Genomic DNA, 20661 nt, shown 5'->3' on the forward strand with positions numbered 1-20661 from the left:
GTGATATTTAGGAAGAAAAGTGTGATTCATTTTGTGGAAATTTGTTTCAGAATTTTACAGTTATGTGTCTAAGAATATCTATGTGATCTTGAAAAAAAAAAAAAACACTGAGTATCTGCAAGCCTATATTCCCATTTGCAAAATGAGAATGATAACAAGTAGATTATGTGGCTGCTGTCAAGATTAAACATATAAAGCAAGGATTAAAGTACATCAAATCCATATGAGGGCTATTTAAAATTTGAGCTTAGAATTTTGGTGACACTATTAAAGGTGGCAAATTTTGTGGAAAGCATAGATTAAACCAGTCATGATACAGGCTGATCTTAACTTTTAAATTAAAAATATGTTTATTATATTCTTTAATGAGCACAGAGAAGGATTTAGGAAAAAACTTGGTAGTGACTTTGGATAAGAGAGACTCAACACTTTTTAAACCTTTAAAGAATAATTACAGTGTTATGTTACAGAGGCTTATCATGTGTTTCTGTCCAGAGCCATACAGTTAAAGAATGGCTGTCCCAGAATCTAAACTCGTGGAACATGATTCCTAGCTTACACTCTAGATTATACTGCCTAGGGGAGTGAAAGTGTTACCTGTGATCGACACTTTCTTTTAGTCACAAAAGTTTAAATTATGGACATCTAGGCTCCTATTTCAGCAGAGTTCCCCTCGCATTTTGTTACAGTTGTTAGCTCTTGGGAAGAGGGAGAGGGAGAGGGAAAGTGAGTGTGTATGTGTTTGCTTTCATGAAGGCATTTTTGGGGATCTGGGGAAAGGGTCTTGACTCTACATTGTATGCTTCTTAAGCAAATGCTCTCTGTTCTAGGATACAGTAGCCAATCTGAGCAGTGGTCCAGAGCCTCCATTTTTCAAAGACCTGATGGCCCCATTAATCCCTAATACTGTGGATAGAGCGCCTGTAGGCACAACTTTTGGGGATGTCCTGCAGCCAGCCAACCCTAAATACAGAGTGGTAAGACTCACAATGAGGTCTTGGGATCCTTCAGAAGCCTGTGTGGGGATGGGGGGAAAGATGTTGTTTAATGTCACCACCTGCCTCGAATCATGCCTCGGACCAGCTGTTAGCAATAATTTAGAAAATTTTTCTTATCTCTGCAGAGGCTCTGAAAACATGAAAATGGGGAAGTATTTATTTTTCAGTTGGAAATTGTGGAAAATTGAATTTCTAAAATTCAAATTATTCCTTTTCTTTTTAAAGGGATAGTCCTGGAACCATTCACTGTAGCATAGAAAAGTTGTCTATGATGTGTTAAGGATAGGGAAAGCACATAGAAATGAAGCAGGATTTCTACCACTACTATTTGATATAGATCTTGTGTCTTGCAACTTTGCTAAATCATTTATTAGTTCCAATAGATTTTTTTTGGTGTGGATTCCTTAGAAATGTCTATGTATAGTATGTCATCTGTGAATAAAAACAGGTTTACTTATTCCTTTTTAAATTTCTTTTGTGGATGCCTTGTATTTATTTCCTTATTGCACTGGCTAGAGTCTCCAATGCAATGTTGAAAAGAAGTTGTAAGACTGGACATCCTTATCTTGTTTCTAATCTTCGAAGGAAAAGTATTCAGTCATTAAGTATAATGTTTTCTTTAGAATTTTTGTAGATGCTCTTTATCAGGTTAAAAAAATTCCCTTCTATGTCTAGTTTGTTGAGAGTTTTTATGAAGAAAGGGTGTTGAATTTTTTCAAATCCTTTTCTGTGTCTACTAAGGTGATCATGTGGTTTTTGTTTTTTATTCTATTAATAGGGTGTATTGTATTGGTTGATTTAAGATATTAAATAAATACCCTTTAGTAATGGTATATAATACTTTTTACATGTTGTTAAATTTGGTTTGCTAACATTTTTCTAAAGAGTTTTGTACTCATGTCCATGAGGGGCATTTGTAGTCTTCTTTTTATGCGTTGTCTTTGACTGCCCTTGGTATCATGGTAACACTGGTCTCAGAAAAGGAGTAGAAAGTGTTTCCTCTTGTATTTTCTGAAAATGTATGCAAAAGATTGATATTATTTCTTCTTTAAATATTGGATCAGATTTACTAGCAAAGTCATTTGAATTTGGGCTTCTTTTTATGGCAAAATTTTAAATCACTAATTCAGTTCCTTTACTAGTTTTAGGCCTATTCAGATGTTCTGTTCTTGAGTCAATTATGTGTCTTTCTAAGAGTTTACTTTGTCTTTAGGAATTTTCCCATTTCATATAATTGTCTAGTGTGTTGGGATAAACTTGTTCATAATATTCCCTTTTAATTCTTTTAATTTCTGTAAGGTCAAAAATGATGTCCCCTCTTTCTGCCTGATTTTGCTGACTTGCGTCTTCAAAGAGCCATCTTTTAGCTTCATTGATTTTATCTGTTTTTCCATTTCACTGATTTTTGCTCTAGTGTTTCATTTCTTTCTTTCTGCCTGCTTTGATTTTATTTTGCTCTTCTTCTCATTTCTTAAGGTGGATGCTTAGGTTATTTTTATGTTTTAGTGTCCTTTTTTAATTCCTCTGTTGGTTTTTTACTATGTATATTTTTAGCTGTTTTCCTGGTAGTTATTTTAGGGACTTGAAAAAGAACTCTGTTTCTTCTTTTTACACTCCACTCTCAATACTTCTGACAGCAGATGTGTGGAGGTTTCCCCCCACCAAGTAACTCTCCAGTTCTCTGTGGACACCAGTTTGATGTCCTACAATTCAATTCAATTCTGATGGTATTTACTTGGGGTTGGCACAGATCCCACAGGTTAAGGGCTCAGTCCCACTAGACTGCACCCTCCCCCTCACCTCCCGCTCCCCATACACACATATTTCAGACACCAGTGGCAAATCCAAGTTGTGCACAAAACCTGTGCTTCTAACAGCCTGGCTATAAATTGGAGATTCCATGACCTCCTCTTCAGGTTTAATGACTTGCTAGAATAGCTCACAGAACTTAGGAAAATAGTTTACTTACTAGATTCCTGGTTTATTATAAAAGGATACAACTCAGGAACAACCAATGGAGAGATGCATAGGGCAAGGTATGGGGGAAAGAATGCAGAGCTTCTCCAGCCATGCCACCTTCCCAGAGTCTCCACATATTCACCAGCCTGGAAGCTCTCCAAACCGCATACTTTAGGGATTTTTGTGGAGGCTTCATTATGTAGGCATGATTGACTAAATCATTGGCCATCGGCAGTTAACTCAACCTCCAGCTCTTTTCCCTTCCCTGGAGATTAGGGGGTTGGAGTTGAAAGTTCTAACCCTCCAATCACAGGGTTTGTTTGCCCCCATTCTGAGGTTATGCAGAAGTCCACAGCCACCAGTCATCTTAATAGCATACAAAATACACGTTAGCAGAGATTCCAAGGGTTTTACGAGCTGTGTGCCAGGAAATGGGGGCAGAGACCAAATATATATATATATTTATATCTCATGTCACAGAGCTATAATATGCATCTTAACTAATCACAACCTACTTTAATATAATACTAACTTAATTCTAAAAAAATACAAAAAGATTCTTCCCAAATATCTTTTTTCCCTTTCCCATCTTTGGTGATATTGTCACATATTATATCTACATGTAAATGTAATAATACAGTGTTATAATTATTGTTTTATAAAATCTTATGTCATTTAAAGACATTAAGAAAATCTATGAAAAAGTATATTTATAGAAAATTTTTATTTACCTACATATTTACCAGTTCTGGTACTCTTTATTTCTTTTTAAGAATTTGTATTATCATCTAGCATCATTTTCTTTCAGCTGGAAGGACTTCCTTTAGTATTTCTTGTAAGACAGTTATACTAACAACAAATTCTCTCAGGCTTTGTTTATCTGGAATGGATTTATCTTATCTTTGAAGAATGGTTTTGCTGCATTCTTGATTGAAAAAATTTTTTCTTTTATTACGTTGAATATGTTATCCTGTTACTTTCTGTACTTCACTCTCTAATGAAAAGTCAATTGTTAATTTTATTGTAATCTCCCTGTAAGAAATGAATCACTTTTCTCTTGCTGCTTTCAAAATTTTCTTTTTGTCTATGTCTACCACTAGTTTGCTACAATATATCTAAATGTGAATCACTTTGTGATTATCCTACTTGGAATTTGTTGAGTTCCTTGGATCTATAAGGCAACATTCATCAAATCTGGGAAGTTTTCAGCCATTATTTCTTCAAAAAATTTTTTGTTCCTTTCTCTCCTTCTTCTAGTTTTGGAACTTCTGTTTTGTGAATATCAATATACTCGGTGTTGTCCCACATGCTTCTGAGCCTCTGTTAATTTTACTTCAATCTTTCTTTCCCTCTCTATTCTTCATATAGGATAATTTATATTGATAAATTCTAGTTCACTTATTCTTTCTTCTGTCATCTCACATTTGCTGTGAAATCCCTCTAGTGAATTTTTCATTTCAGTTGTTGTGATTTTCAACTCCAGAAAATTCTCTTTACTGTGTCTCTATTTGTTAAATCATTATCATTGTACTTTCCTTTAGTTCTTTAAACCTGATTTATATTGGTTCTTAGAACATTTTAATAACAACTCCTTTGAAGTCTTTGCTAAATCTAATATCTGGGGACACAGAGAGGCAGTTTTGATTGTTCCTTTTTTCCCCTTAGTATGGGTGATACTTTCTTGTATGCACATCTCATTTTGTTGTTGTTGTTGTTTGAATACTGCTTGTTGATATATTGTAGCAACTCTGGATTCTAGCTTCACCTCCCCACCCCAGAGTTGTTATTTTTGTTTATTTGTTTGCTCATTTAAAACTTGACTGGGCTAATTAGTAAAGTCTGTCTCTCTTACAATGTATGGCTACTATATCTTTGCTCAGATTTTTATACTTGATTTTAAGTCTCACTCTCAAGTGTTGCTTCTGTGATTACAGAACTTAATGTTCAGCTGAATATTGGTCAGAGTTTGTATTTAGGTGGCTCAAGGAGTAAGAATTTCAATATCTGCTGATAGAATTGTGTGAGCTAGGGTATGCATTCAAACTTCAGACCATTTTCAGTTTTCCCCAAATTTTAATTTCCACTGGGGTCTCTTATATCTCCTCTGCACATACATCCAGACATTAGCCAGGGATATATGAGTGGTTTGGGCCTGCTCTGTTCTCTGTGTATGATCATAGCTTCTGGTTAGTCCAGGATAGGATAAGAGCTTATTAAAACCATGACAGTTATCTTACTTCCCTGCAAACTATTAAATCACCAGTTACCAGTCTAGCCACTATCCCTCAATGTTTGCCTTCCACTGAGATCACCACTTTAAATGGCTATGTTCCAAATTAAGTAAGTTCCTCTGGCAGCAGCAGAAAAGCTGTTGATTTTATGGCCTTCCCCGCTCTGGTTGAAATATAGTACTACAGAGGATGAGAGCAACCCTGGTAAGAACACCAAAAACTTGCACTGTGCTTACCACTAAGTTAAGTAGTTTTAATGAACAAACATTTCTCAGCTTTTGGTTGATAATTGAAGTGCTAAAATGGTTATTTTTAGAGTTACATATGATCCAGCAATCCCACTCCTGGACATATATCCAGAGAAAACTCTAATTTAAAAAGATATAGGCACCCCAGTGTTCATAGCAGCACTATTTACAATAGCCAAGATATGGAATGGAGGCAAACTAAATGTCCATTGACAGATGAATGAATAAAGAAGATGTGGTATTATATAATATACAATAGCTACTACTCAGCCATAAAAAAGAACAAAACAATACCATTTGCAGCAATGTGGATGGACCTAGAGATTATCATACTAAGTGAAGTAAGTCAGACAGAGAAAGACAAATATCATATGCTATCACTGATATGTGGAATCTAAAATATGATACAAATGAACTTATTTACAAAAGAGAAACATAGAGATATAGAAAATAAACTTTTGGTTACTAAAGGGGAAAGTGGGGAGGGAATAAATTAGGAGTTTGTGATTAGCAGATACAAACTACTATATAGAAAATAGATAAACAGCAGGGTCCTACTGTTGCACAGGGAACTATATTCAATATCTTGTAATAAGCTATAATAACCTATAATGGAAAAGAATATGAAAAAAATATATAACTGAATCACTGTACACCAGAAACTAACATGACATTGTAAATCAACTGTATTTCAAGAGGTAAAATAAAATTTAAAAATGGTTATTTTTGACAGTTTTGTCTATATATATAGTTGCTTTTTAGGGAGAGGACCTACTGACCTCCTCACTCTTTCATGTCAGAAACATCTGTTCTATACCACTACTGTTTGAATTGGCACATTATATTTGTAGTGGGGTTGTCTCTCATAGTTAAGGTGAGTGTGACTAAACAGGAAATTGTGATGGTAAGAAGAAAAATCAAGGAAAAGAACGCTTTTAAGGATTAGGAAAATTTGGCTAACTGGATACAAATTTTATTTTTTTAAGTGAACCATGATATTGGCTGCAGGGCTGATTGCTCTATATAAAGAATATACTGATTTTTGCAGAAAATTCTAATTGTTGTTGAAACATTTTGCTAACCATTGGTGAGACTGGCTAATTTGATAATCTCACTGGTGAAAATGAAGAAAATTAGAAAAAATAAATTAATGCTAGTTATTCAGGGGAGTTAACCGTAAAGTAAATAATTGAACAGCACATCTCTGTTTAGATGGTCATCATTGATTATGAATCCATGGGCCGTTTTTATTAAAAAATGTTTTTAATCTGGGCTAGGTCTTGGAGGATGAGTAGGAGTTCACAGAGCCTGTCAAGACATACCACCTCTAGGTATATGGATTATAGAGGGCCTAAGGTGGAGCAGCAGGTGGGAAATTACCTGTAAAAGGTCTTGTGTGCCATAGTAAGTCATGTGAAGACTTATTTGTTTCTTAGTTTGTTATTTAAAAAAATATTTTTATTGATGTATTATTAACATACAATAAACTACATATTTAAAGTGTACAGTTTGGTAAATTTTCACTATTAAGGCCATTTACTTCTTCTTGAATGATCTTTAGTAGTTTCTATATCTCAAGGAATTTGTCCATTTCATTTCATCTAAGTTATTTGAATTTGCAAGTGTAAAGTCATTGCCAATTTTTCCTTATTATCTTTTACATATCTATAGAATCTGTATTGATGTCCCCTGTTTTATTCCTGGTACTGTTAATTTGAGCCTTCTGTTTGATTTTTTTCTCTTGATCATTCTGGCCAGTGGTGTTATTCCATTGATCTTTTCCTGGTCTTTGTGTTATTGTCATATATTTTACTTTTATATAATTTATCAACTCCATCATAGATTGTTCTTATTTTTAAACAGTGGATTATTTTTAAAGAGACTTAAATAATATGAGAAAAATATTATATTAACTCACACATTAACAACTGACCCTTCATTTCTTTTTGTAGATCCAAATTTCCATTTAGTGTCATTTTCTGTTTGCTTGAAGGACATCTTTTAACATTTTTCTTTCTTCTTTTATATTTTGAAAATGTCTTTATTCTACTTTCATTTTTAAGAATATTTTTACTGTTTATGGAATTCTTGGTTAGCAGTTTTTTCTTTTAAGACCTTAAGATTTTGTTCTACTGTATTCTGGTTTGCATTGTTTTCAGTGGAAAAAAAAGCTGCCGTCATCCTTATGTATGTTCTACTCTGTGTAATGTGTCTTTTTTTTCCTCTTGGTTTTAGAATTTTTTTCTTTTTATTTCTAGCTTCCAGCAATTTGATTTTAAGGATCCTTGGTGTCACTTTTTTTACGCTTCTTGTGCTTGGGGTTCATTGAGCTTCTTGGACTTGTGGGCTTATAGTTTTCAGCAAATTTGGAAAATTTTGGCTATTATTTATTCATTATTTTTTTCTGAATTTCTTCCTCTCTTCTATCCTTTGGGAACTCCGATTACCTGTATATTAGGCGGCTTGAAGTTGTTCCACAGCTCACTGCTGCTCTGTTCGTTTTTTTTCAGTCTTTTCCCCTTTTTAATTCTGTATAGTTTTTATTGCTGTGTCTTCAAATTCAGTAATCTTTTCTTCTGCAATGTTTAATTTGATAATTCTATCTAGTGTATTTTCTTTATAGATACTATAGTTTTCATCTCTAGGGGTTTGGATTAGGTCAATTTAAATAAAAATCTTCCACATGTCTACTTAACATGTTCATTCTTTCTGCTAGATTTTTGAACACACAGAATAGTTATAAGAACTGTTTTAGTGTCCTTGTCTACTAATTCTATCATCTAATTCATTTATGGGTCAGTTTTGATTGAGAGTTTTCTCATTATGAGAAGTGCTTTTCTTTCCTTTGTATGCTTGACAATTTAGATGTCAGACATTGTGAATTTTTATCTTGTTAGGTTTTAGATGTTCTCCTATTCCTGTAAATATTTTTGAACTTTGTTTTAGGGTGTTATTGAATTATTTGGGAAGAGTTTGATTTGGATGGGTCTTTGTAAGTTTTTAGGCAGAGCTGCTTTTATTCTAGGGAAAATCTCTCTACCATGCGCTTAAGGTAGAATTCTTTTGAATTATGAGTTTTCCCATTCTGGCTGGTGGGAACAGGAACTTTTCACAGTTCTCTATGAGCCTGGGATTTTCTCTCTAATTCTTTTAAAAGATTATTTTCCTAGGTTCAGGTACTTTCCTTACATGCATGCAGAGTTGAAGGGATCCTTCTGCAAATCTCCAGAGTTCTCTCTCGGTGTACATCTCCTCTCTATGGTCCTCTCTTTTCTCTGTTACTCTACCCTGTGAACTCAAGACCACTTGGTCTTCTTGGACTCCCACATCTATTCCTTAACTTACATAGACTGCCTAGCGTTGCTTGATTCTACCTCCTTGTGCTATGGCCTGTAAACTCTCTGAAGGCATAAAACTGAGGCAATTGTAGGGCTCATCTTTTTCATTTTCTGTCACTCAAGGATCACTGTTTTCATGCCTAATGTCTTTAAAACCATTCTTTAATACATATTTGTCCAGTTTTTTTAGTTATGTCAGGTGAAAAGTTAAATACACACCTTGTCAATCCATCTTGTATCTTTTATATGTAAGTGTATGTGCAAGTATAAGTCATCTGAAAAAACCACATTCACAGAAAGATATACAAGATGAAAAGGCAGAGGGCTATGTACCAGATGAAAGAACAAGATAAAACCCCAGAAAAACAACTAAATGAAGTGGAGATAGGAAACCTTCCAGAAAAAGAATTCAGAATAATGATAGTGAAGATGATCCAGGACCTTGGAAAAAGAATGGAGGCAAATATCGAGAAGATGCAAGAAATGTTTAACAAAGACCTAGAAGAATTAAAGAACAAACAAACAGAGATGAACAATACAATAACTGAAATGAAAACTACACTAGAAGGAATCAATAGCAGAATAACTGAGGCAGAAGAACGGATAAGTGACCTGGAAGACAGAATAGTGGAATTCACTGTTGCGGAACAGAATAAAGAAAAAAGAATGAAAAGAAATGAAGACAGCCTAAGAGACCTCTGGGACAACATTAAACGCAACAACATTCACATTATAGGGGTCCCAAAGGAGAAGAGAGAGAGAAAGGACCAGAGAAAATATTTGAAGAGATTATAGTCGAAAACTTCCCTAACATGGGAAAGGAAATAGCCACCCAAGTCCAGGAAGCCCAGAGTGTCCCATACAGGATAAACCCAAGGAGAAACATGCCGAGACACATAGTAATCAAATTGGCAAAAATTAAAGACAAAGAAAAATTACTGAAAGCAGCAAGGGCAAAATGACAAATAACATACAAGGGAACTCCCATAAGATTAACAGCTGATTTCTCAGCAGAAACTCTACAAGTCAGAAGGGAGTGGCATGGTATACTTAAAGTGATGAAAGGAAAGAACCTACAACCAAGATTACTCTACCCAGCAAGGATCTCATTCAGATTCAATGGAGAAATCAAAAGCTTTACAGACAAGCAAAAGCTAAGAGAATTCAGCACCACTAAACCAGCTCTACAACAAATGCTAAAGGAACTTCTCTAAGTGGGAAACACAAGAGAAGACAATGACCTACAAAAACAAAACCAAAACAATTAAGAAAATGGTCATAGGAACATACATATCGATAATTACCCTAAAAGTGAATGGATTAAATGCTTCAACCAAAAGACACAGGCTCGCTGAATGGATACAAAAACAAGACCCATATATATGCTGTCTACAAGAGACCCACTTCAGACCTAGGGACACATTCAGACTGAAAGTGAGGGGGTGGAAAAAGATATTCCATACAAATGGAAATCAAAAGAAAGCTGGAGTAGCAATACTCATATCAGATAAGATAGATTTTAAAATAAAGAATGTTACAAGAGACAAGGAAGGACACTACATAATGATCAAGGGATCAATCCAAGAAGGAGATATAGCAATTATAAATATATATGCACCCAACATAGGAACACCTCAATACATAAGGCAACTGCTAACAGCTATAAAAGAGGAAATCGACAGTAACACAATATTAGTGGGGGACTTTAACACCTCACTTACACCAATGGACAGATCATCCAAAATGAAAATAAATAAGGAAACACAAGCTTTAAATGACACAATAGACCAGATAGATTTAATTGATATTTATAGGACATTCCATCCATAAACAGCAGATTACACTTTCTTCTCAAGTGTACACAGAACACTCTCCAGGATAGATCACATCTTGGGTCACAAATCAAGCCTCAGTAAATTTAAGAAAATTGAAATCATATCAAGCATCTTTTCTGACCACAATACTATGAGATTAGAAATCAATTACAGGAAAAAAACATAAAAAACACAAACACATGGAGGCTAAACAATACGTTACTAAATAACCAAGAAATCACTGAAGAAATCAAAGAGGAAATCAAAAAATACTAGAGACAAATGACAATGAAAACACGGCGATCCAAAACCTGTGAGATGCAGCAAAAGCCGTTCTAAGAGGGAAGTTTATAGCTATACAAGCCTACTTCAAGAAACAAGAAAAATCTCAAATAAACCATCTAACCTTACACCTAAAGCAATTAGAGAAAGAAGAACAAACAAAACCCAGAGTTAGCAGAAGGAAAGAAATCATAAAGATCAGAGCAGAAATAAATGAAATAGAAACAAAGAAAACAATAGCAAAGATCAATTAAACTAAAAGCTGGTTCTTTGAGAAGATAAACAAAATTGATAAACCATTAGCCAGACTCATCAAGAAAAAGAGGGAGAGGACTGAAATCAATAAAATTAGAAATGAAAAAGGAGAAGTTACAACAGACACCTCAGAAATACAAAGCATCCTAAGAGACTACTACGAGCAACTCTATGCCAATAAAATAGACAACCTGGAGGAAATGGACAAATTCTTACAAAGGTATAACCTTCCAAGACTGAACCAGGAAGAAATAGAAAATATGAACAGAACAGTCACAAGTAATGAAATTGAAACTATGATTAAAAATCTTCCAACAAACCAAAGTCCAGGACCAGATGGCTTCACAGGTGAATTCTATCAAACATTTAGACAATAGCTAACACCCATCCTCCTCAAACTCCTCCAAAAAACTGCAGAGGAAGGAACACTCCCAAACTCATTCTATGAGGCCAACATCACCCTGATATCAAAACCAGACAAAGATACTATAAAAAAACGAAATTACAGACCGATATCACTCATGAATATAGATGCAAAAATCCTCAACAAAATACTAGCAAACAGAATCCAACAACACATTAAAAGGATCATACACCATGATCAAGTGGGATTTATCCCAGGGATGCAAGGATTCTTCAATATATGCAAATCAATCAATGTGATACACCATATTAACAAATTGAAGAAGAAAAACCATATGATCATCTCAGTAGATGCTGAAAAAGCTTTTGACAAAATTCAACACCCATTTATGACAAAAACTCTACAGAAAGTAGGCATAGAGAGAACCACCTCAACATAATAAAGGCCATATACGACAAACCCACAGCAAACATCATTCTCAATGGTGAAAAACTGAAAGCATTTCCTCTAAGATCAGGAACAAGACAAGGATGTCCACTCTCACCACTATTATTCAACATAGTGTTGGAAGCCCTAGCCACGGCAATGAGAGAAGAAAAAGAAATAAAAGGAATACAAATTGGAAAAGAAGAAGTAAAACTGTCACTGTTTGCAGATGACATGATACTATACGTAGAGAATCCTAAAGATGCCACCAGAAAACTACTAGAGCTAATCAATGAATTTGGTAAAGTTGCAGGATACAAAATTAATGCACAGAAATCTCTTGCATTCCTATACACTAATGATGAAAAATCTGGAAGAGAAATTAAGGAAACACTCCCATTTACCACTGCAACAAAAAGAATAATATACCTAGGAATAAACCTACCTAGGGGGACAAAAGACCTGTATGCAGAAAACTATAAGACACTGATGAAAGAAATTAGAGATGATACCAACAGATGGAGAGATATACCATGTTCTTGGATTGGAAGAATCAATACTGTGAAAATGACTCTACTACCCAAAGCAATCTACAGATTCAATGCAATCCCTATCAAATTACCAATGGCATTTTTTACAGAACTAGAACAAAAAGTCTTAAAATTTGTATGGAGGCACAAAAGACCCTGAATAGTCAAAGCAGTCATGAGGGAAAAAAACGGAGCTGGAGGAATCAGACTCCCTGACTTCAGACTATACTACAAAGCTACAGTAATCAAGACAATATGGTACTGGCACAAAAACAGAAATATAGATCAGTGGAAGAGGATAGAAAGCCCAGAGATAAACCCACGCACCTATGGTCAACTAATCTATGACAAAGGAGGCAAGGATATACAATGGAGAAAAGACAGTCTCTTCAGTAAGTGGTGCTGGGAAAACTGGACAGCTACATGTAAAAGAATGAAGTTAGAATACTCCCTAACACCATACACAAAAATAAACTCAAAATGGATTAGAGACCTAAATGTAAGACCGGACACTATCAAACTCTTAGAGGAAAACATAGGCAGAACACTCTTTGACATAAATTGCAGCAAGATCTTTTTTGACCCACCTCCTAGAGTAATGGAAATAAAAACAAAAATAAACAAATGGGACCTAATGAAACTTCAAAGCTTTTGCACAACAAAGGAAACCATAAACAAGACGAAAAGACAACCCTCAGAATGGGAGAAAATATTTGCCAACGAATCAACGGATAAAGGATTAATCTCCAAAATATATAAACAGTTCATGCAGCTCAATATTAAAAAAAAACAAGAACCCAATCCAAAAATGAGCAGAAGACCTAAATAGACATTTCTCCAAAGAAGACATACAGATGGCCAAAAAGCACATGAAAAGCTGCTCAACCTCACTAATTATTAGAGAAATGCAAATCAAAACTACAGTGAGTTATCACCTCACACCAGTTAGAATGGGCATCATCAGAAAATCTACAAACAACAAATGCTGGAGAGGGCGTGGAGAAAAGGGAACCCGCTTGCACTGTTGGTGGGAGTGCAAATTGATACAGCCACTATGGAGAACAGTATGGAGGTTCCTTAAAAAACTAAAAATAGAATTACCATATGACCCAGCAATCTCACTACTGGGCATATACCCAGAGAAAACTATAATTCAAAAAGACACATGCACCCCAATGTTCATTGCAGCACTATTTACAATAGCCAGGTCATGGAAGCAACCTAAATGCCCATCGACAGACGAATGGATGAAGGAGATGTGGTACATACATACAGTGGAGTATTACTCAGCCATGAAAAGGGACGAAATTGGGTCATTTGTAGAGACATGGATGCATATAGAGACTGTCATACAGAGTGAAGGAGGTAAGTCAGAAAGAGAAAAACAAATATTGTATATTAACACATATATGTGGAATCTAGAAAAATGGTACAGATGAACTGGTTTGCAGGGCAGAAATTGAGACACAGATGTAGAGAACAAACGTATGGACACCAAGGGGGGAAAGTGGCAGGGCTGGGGGCAGGTGGTGGTGTGATGAATTGAGAGATTGGGATTGACATGTATACACTGATGTATATGAAATGGATGACTAATAAGAACCCTCTGTATAAAAAAAAAAAAATAAAAACAACAACAACAAAAAAGTATAAGTCATCCATGGAAAGTTTTGGCTTTCCTTATTTAATTCAGTCCATTTCCTGGATGTGTATGAGAGGGAGATATAAGAAGATATCTAAGGCTGAAGAAGCCATTTTAATGTGCTGTCACTAATTTGAACTATAGCTCTATATCTTCATCTATATCTGAATCTACCAAAAGCAAATTCATTGGCCCAAAATTCTGAAGTAATTTGTTGCCCCCAAATTCCTGTATCCATTGTTACAAGTGTATTTTCTCTAATATTCTCAGAAGACAACTCACTTGATTAAATAGAATACAATCTCTATAGGTTCCCAAACTCCTAGAAACATTTCATAAATAATGGCACAAATATGAGCATGGCAAAAAATACTTTTATTAGAAGTCATAAAATGAGTTTTTATTTTCAGGGAGAAGTTGTTGAAGTTACATTTGTAGGTGCTAACCCAAAGAATTCAGCAGAAAACCGGGTAAGCATCAATGATTCTTTTTACAAACTTAAGTCCACTTTTTAGCCTTTCATTTACTTAAGTATCCCTATGGAGCTTAACAAAATAAAGGTAAAATGTTCCAACTTGCTTTTCATCTTATTTTGTAGGTGTGAGAAAATTTTCAGTGGGAACAGTTAACGTAGAGTTGAGTCTGGGAAAAAAGCCCACAGGAAATATTTAACTGGTTCTACTTAGGATCACATATAGCACAATGCATAGAGAATGGCATTGTCTCTTGAGATGATGTAGATTTGAATACAGCTCTTATTTACATATTCCAATTTTAAAACTCTATTGAATTTGGTAAAATAATCCTAGGGTCAGTGTGACATGTATCTTTGTTTCCTTCTTACCCCTCTTTGGCTCCTCTCCTCTTCTCCTGCACTCCTGATTCTGGTCTTGCCTCTACTGTTGTGGAATGATCAAGGATCCCTGGGTGGACGCTCTACTGGCTTGGAGCCCTGGCCCATGCACTTTACTTTTTCTTGCATTGGCCATTTCCCTAGTTTTTGCTACTGGCACTAATATGGTATTTATTTATTAATCTTGAAAAATGACACAAGAAATACAGATCCCATGTAAAAACAGACAGTATAGAAGTGCTTAAAATAGAATGTGAAAATACCTCTCTTCATAAACATTTTTAGAGGTAATCACTGTTGACAGTTTGTTACATATCATTTCATAGTTTTTTGCTTTTGTCATATGTATTTATATATGTATATATGATAAAGTATATATAATATATCTATGAATAAAGTGAAGTAATTTTACTCCTCTGTAACTTCCTTGGAATGTTCATATGACTACACAAGCAATAACCAGAAACATTCTAGTTGTAAAAATTCAAACAGCAAAGAAATATATAGAGGAAAAAGAAAGTGGGTTTATGAAAGTAATTTCAAGGTCAGATTTTTTTTACTGTGGTGGAGAATGCATTCACTTTATCTATGAGCCGTTCTTCCCAGAGCCCACTGTCACTTATAATCCAAAATACCTTTCTTCCAAATGAGCCTTCCCATTTCTGTTTATTAAAATATGGTTATTCCTTTGATAAAAATTGTGACAATATGACATTGTCAAATATGATATTGGGGAAATTTTTTCTACTGCTTGGGTAGTCAACATGCACCTGTTTGAAATAACTTCTCTAGGCAGTCAGGTCATGCCAGAATATTTACATGTTTACAACATTACTTTCTAAAGATATTAAAGTGTTGTAGCAAGACTGCAGAATTAGCTGTAATCTGACATCCTTAGGGTAGAGAAATACTATCATCATTATTGCCATGGAGAAGCAGGAGACTAAACTGCTTAAAGCACTATAATGAGAATAGAATTAATTTCTAAGGATGTTTTGGGACTTGTCATAAAACAATTTCTGGTACCCTTTATTATTAGTAATCATCACTTCCTCACCACTATTTATTGAATGTTTACTCTTTGCAGGTACGAGGCTAAAGTTTTACATGCATCATCACATGAATCTAATTTAATCCTCCCTACTGCCCAATGAGTTATGTTTTATTATCCCTGTTTTACAGGTGAATAAACTGAGGCTTAGAGAGATTAAGTAACTTGTATGAACTAATTGTGTATCTGGAAAAGATTAAGGTTGGGAGGTGGGGAGAGGATGGTCACATAGTTCATGCATTCGGCGTCCTAGCCTTGTTCTCTCATCTGCACTCTAGATTTTTACACTGGGGCCCACCCTATCTCCTACTCCATTGAAGGCCTTCCCAGTGTCACTCTGCCCTAAATGGCCATGAACAGTTCTCTTTGCAAGTCACTGTGGTTATGAAAACTTTTTTTTATTGAATATAATCCATTAGGTGAGTAATTGAAAAATTTTAAATAATCCCATGGCCCAGCTATAAGTAGGTGATCCATTCAGCATTTGTTTGAACACCTGTAAGTTACAGGGCTGTGATGGATAAAGGTAAATTAGACACAAGTTCTGCCCTTAAGGGCCATAATCTAAAGATTTTTAAGGAAAATTGGAGATTTATGGCCTTTGTATCTTTTAATTTATTATGTTATTTAAATATATGCTTTATTTGAAGCTGAATTCTTGGCCTAAAACAAATTACTATAAACCAATGTGGAAATTTTATTTTCCACTGGGAAAATAAAATCTGCTTATGATGTGGGTTTCTAGGAATCCATTATGACAAAATATAAGGGTTGCTTTTAGCACCCTAGGAGTAGGAAGATTTATGCATCCTTTTCAATTCTTTCACTAAGGCAGGTATATTTACTAATAATTCATTTACCTGGAGATGAAAAGATGAGGAAATTTTCCCATTTTCCCTCTGAAATCTTGAGGTGAATAGAGAAAGTCTTGGAATACAGATCAGTAAACATGTCATGAAACTGTTTGCTGCCTTTTCTAAATCTTGTTTTATTTCGTCTCTTCTTTGCCCTAATTTCCAAAATTTGCTCTCAGCTCTAAAATTATGCTTCATTCAGTTTTCTAAAGAAAAGCTGTGGTTTTTAATAGACTGGATGAATTAACATTCTGAAGACATTGCATAGAATGTTAAGAGGAACACCTAAGGATTTGGATGAAATTCTAATACACGTTCATATCAGATATTGGGAGGTTAGCAATGGTCAACAAAGGGGAGTATGGGGTATGTACAATGTACAAACAGGTTTCTTCTGTGACTGTGCAGTGTCTGATCAGTTATATTAATTGCATTTCAGACCCATCAGACCTTCCTCACAGTGGAGAAATATGAGGCCACATCAGCAACATGGCAGATAATGCATAATGATGCCTCCTGGGAGACTCGGTGAGCACGTTTATTGAATATTTTGTCTTTCAAGCCCTGAAACGAGTTGGTTAGTAATGCAGAGAAGACAAATGGGAAGACTGGCTCAGTACATGATATTAATGATACCAAATTCCCAAGGAGCCTTCTGGCCATATTTAGTTGATTTATTAGATTTCATTTTGATCCTCTTTTTCTACAAAACGATGTGGTGTGTGCTTCTGTAAGATTAGATGCTAATGAGATTATGACCTCCATTCTTATAAACATCTGTTAGTTTTGTCTTTTTCCACGGTCACAGACATTATCCCTAAGATCTGGCTAGCCTTCCTGCAAAGTGGTTGAAAGGGGTGCTGGGTGAAGGTGTTGAGATGGCTCTGTAGAGCCCAACATTCCTTCTGGGAAAATAACGAGTCTATACCTACCATGTATTGCATGTTTGTATATGGTCAATGATTCCTCATTTGAATTACTAAAACACAAGAAGCTTGAGTGTTTAATTCTTACTGACCCAAGGAGGAAAGGAATGTGCTTATGGAGTTCCCTCAGAGAAACATCTCTCTGTGCTTTTTGTTATCAAATCCCTGAGCTGAATAGATAATGTGAAGATTTGAAAATATATTTGAAATAAAAAAATGTTTCCGTTCCTAACTCTTTAAATTTCATACCACAGGACAGTAGCATGGACATGGGCAAAATTTTTGGCAATTTGTGTCTAATTCAAATCAATTCAAGCTAAGTGATTATTTGTATGTTGGTTTGGTTCCCATGGTTACCTGAAAATAGAGATCTGACCTTGTTGTGGCCTATTTGATAGCCATTCAAAAATATGGGCATAATTTTTCTTCTGATCTTTAGGACTCTAGGGTATAGGTAATCTTTAAACAAGTAATACATACATATTTATTGTTAAAATAAGGTTATACAGATGACAAAAAAGGATGATTTGTTTTGGAAAGCCCACAATCGGAATAGCAGTCAACACGGAGGATATGTGTAGTCTTCAGCCTTGTTCAACAGCTGCAGTATCACCAGCTACTTACTGAGAGCACTGGACCTGTCACTGAGGAAACATAGGACACTGAGCACACCCTCTCTGCCCCGGGGGATTTGCCCTCCACATAACTGAGAGTATCAGTTAGTTAGCCCATGGTACCTTGCTGTATCTAGAAGAGTAGCTGAACTTCCTGCCATGGTCTACAAGGATTGACGTGATCTGACTCCATCTGTTTCTATCATCTCAGTCACTCTTCCACAGTTCACTCTGCCCTGATCCTGCTCACCTGTGTCCTGTTCCTTGGCTGTACCAAGTTTGCTCCTGCTTCAGACACTTTGCATTCTCTGTTCCTTATTCCTAGAATATTCTTCCTCTAGACATGTGTGGGTTCAGTTTAAATGACATCTCCTTAGGGCTACCTCTGTCTTACTTGCTTCATTTCACTTATAAATTTTAAAATTATTTGTTGGTTTACTCATTTATTGCTTTCTTCCTATCCTTGCCCTAGTAGAACATAAACTCCATGAAACTTTGGACCACATCTGTCTCACTCACTATGGTATTCTCAGTACCTCCAGCACAGAGTCTGGCACATGAGCTAATGAAATATATATTTTGAACAAATGAATCTAGATGCAAAAAGAAGTGTCAAGTTGAAGCAGAGGATGGCAAGGGCTAAAAGGATGCTATAGCAGTTCTAAAGCAGGGGACGGCCTGTGTTCTGAATATCAGGTGAGGCTACCTGGGATGGATAGAATTTAGGTAGCTAGGTAGAACAAGTGAAGATATTTCTACAAATGGCTGTTTCTTAAAGGTCCGCTTCTAGGAAGTATTTACTCTGTTTTGTTCATTGCTATACTCTCAATATCTAGCATAGTGCCTTGCTTATGGTAGGTACTCCCTTCCTATTCATTTAATGAATAATCATACACTTTTCTAATCACACATTTTAAGAGTAAAATTGGGTTTGTTTGTTTGTTTCCTACCAACAGTTTCTATTGGCACAAGGGATTACTGGGTCATAGCAATGCAACGATACAATGGCATATTCCAGATACTGCCCAACCTGGAACCTACAGAATAAGATACTTTGGACACAATCGGAAGCAGAACTCACCCAAGCCCGCTGTCATACTTTCGTTTGAAAGCACTCCCTCCACTTTTGACATTGTAACTACTTGGTGAAAAGTTGACAAAGATAAAAAAGTTGATAAAGAGCAGCTGTACTCTGTATGATTTAAATAATCGATTTCATGTGAATGTAACCTATTATGATAACTTCAATAATTGTCCTTGTTTGGGGACAGATAGTTTACTGCTAATGGGACAGGTGTGTGTGTGTGTGTGTGTCTGTCTGTCTGTCTGTGAGAGAGAGAGACGTGTGTATGTGTCCCATTTACCTTTGCTCTAGTAGATTTTACATCATGGTCTGCTACCTAAAGCATGATTTCCCTTGGGGCCCTGTGGTTGTTTAAAGAAACAGTTCTCCTCAATATGAAACCTCTGAAATGTTAGTGAGAGTGGTTAAAGACGTGTGAACAATGTTTAAACTATTTATTTATAGAATTATGGAATGATAGCACTTAAAAAGTTTAAAGGGGTCATCTAGTTGGATCCTTCATTTTACAGATGGGAAAATGAAGTTTTATGGATTTAAGATTAGCATAAGGCTAGGACCTTTCCCCTCAGTCACATTTTAAAAATATTATATAAACATTGACCATAAATGTATAAGCCCAGTTAGAGAAAATTAGCATGCCAGTTTTTCTATACTGAGTGTAGCTTTTCAAAGCAGTCACCCTGGAGTTGATATGGCTGATCCAGAGTTTTGTTGATGTTCAAATCATTTCTGGAATTGCCTTCAGAGCCCAATTAAGATAAAGTCAGACTTGTAATATTTTGATCATGCCTTGTGTTTCCCTAGGTGCCCTTATCCCACTGAATTGTGTCTCATATTCCCAAGACTTGTGCTAAGTGATTTTTGATTGTTTCACTAATCAAATTCAACCCAAACCCACAAAGTTTTGCTATTAGTTTAGATACTAAAATGGAAAAGGAATGCAATTAGAACACTCCCTACCACCATATACAAAAGTAAACTCAAAATGGATTAAAGACCTAAATGTGAGGCCAGAGAGTATAAAACTCTTAGAGGAAAACATAGGCAGAACACTCTATGACATAAATCACAGCAAGATCCTTTTTAACCCACCTCCTAGAGAAATGGAAATAAAAACAAAAATAAAAAAATGGGACCTAATGAAACTTAAAAGCTTTTGCACAGCAAAGGAAACCATAAACAAGACAAAAAG

The 20661-nt window shown here is 35.4% G+C and overlaps 1 protein-coding gene across 4 annotated transcripts in view; it reads left to right on the forward strand.

Annotated features, from left to right (window-relative positions):
* ASAH2 (N-acylsphingosine amidohydrolase 2) overlaps positions 1-19566 on the forward strand; it is a 79589-nt gene extending 60023 nt beyond the window's left edge. For 3 of the 4 annotated variants that reach the window (XM_036828872.1, XM_036828870.1, XM_036828873.1), the window contains 4 exons: positions 831-977; positions 14498-14557; positions 17285-17373; positions 19342-19566. In XM_036828872.1, the coding sequence (XP_036684767.1) occupies positions 831-977; positions 14498-14557; positions 17285-17373; positions 19342-19534 (489 nt within the window). In that variant the 3' untranslated portion in view covers positions 19535-19566. The remainder of the gene's footprint in view (positions 1-830; positions 978-14497; positions 14558-17284; positions 17374-19341) is intronic. The other variant, XM_036828874.1, reaches the window with a different exon arrangement.
* Positions 19567-20661: the final 1095 nt, after the last annotated feature.

Source organism: Balaenoptera musculus, chromosome 16, assembly GCF_009873245.2.
Source record: "Balaenoptera musculus isolate JJ_BM4_2016_0621 chromosome 16, mBalMus1.pri.v3, whole genome shotgun sequence".
NCBI lineage: Eukaryota > Metazoa > Chordata > Mammalia > Artiodactyla > Balaenopteridae > Balaenoptera > Balaenoptera musculus.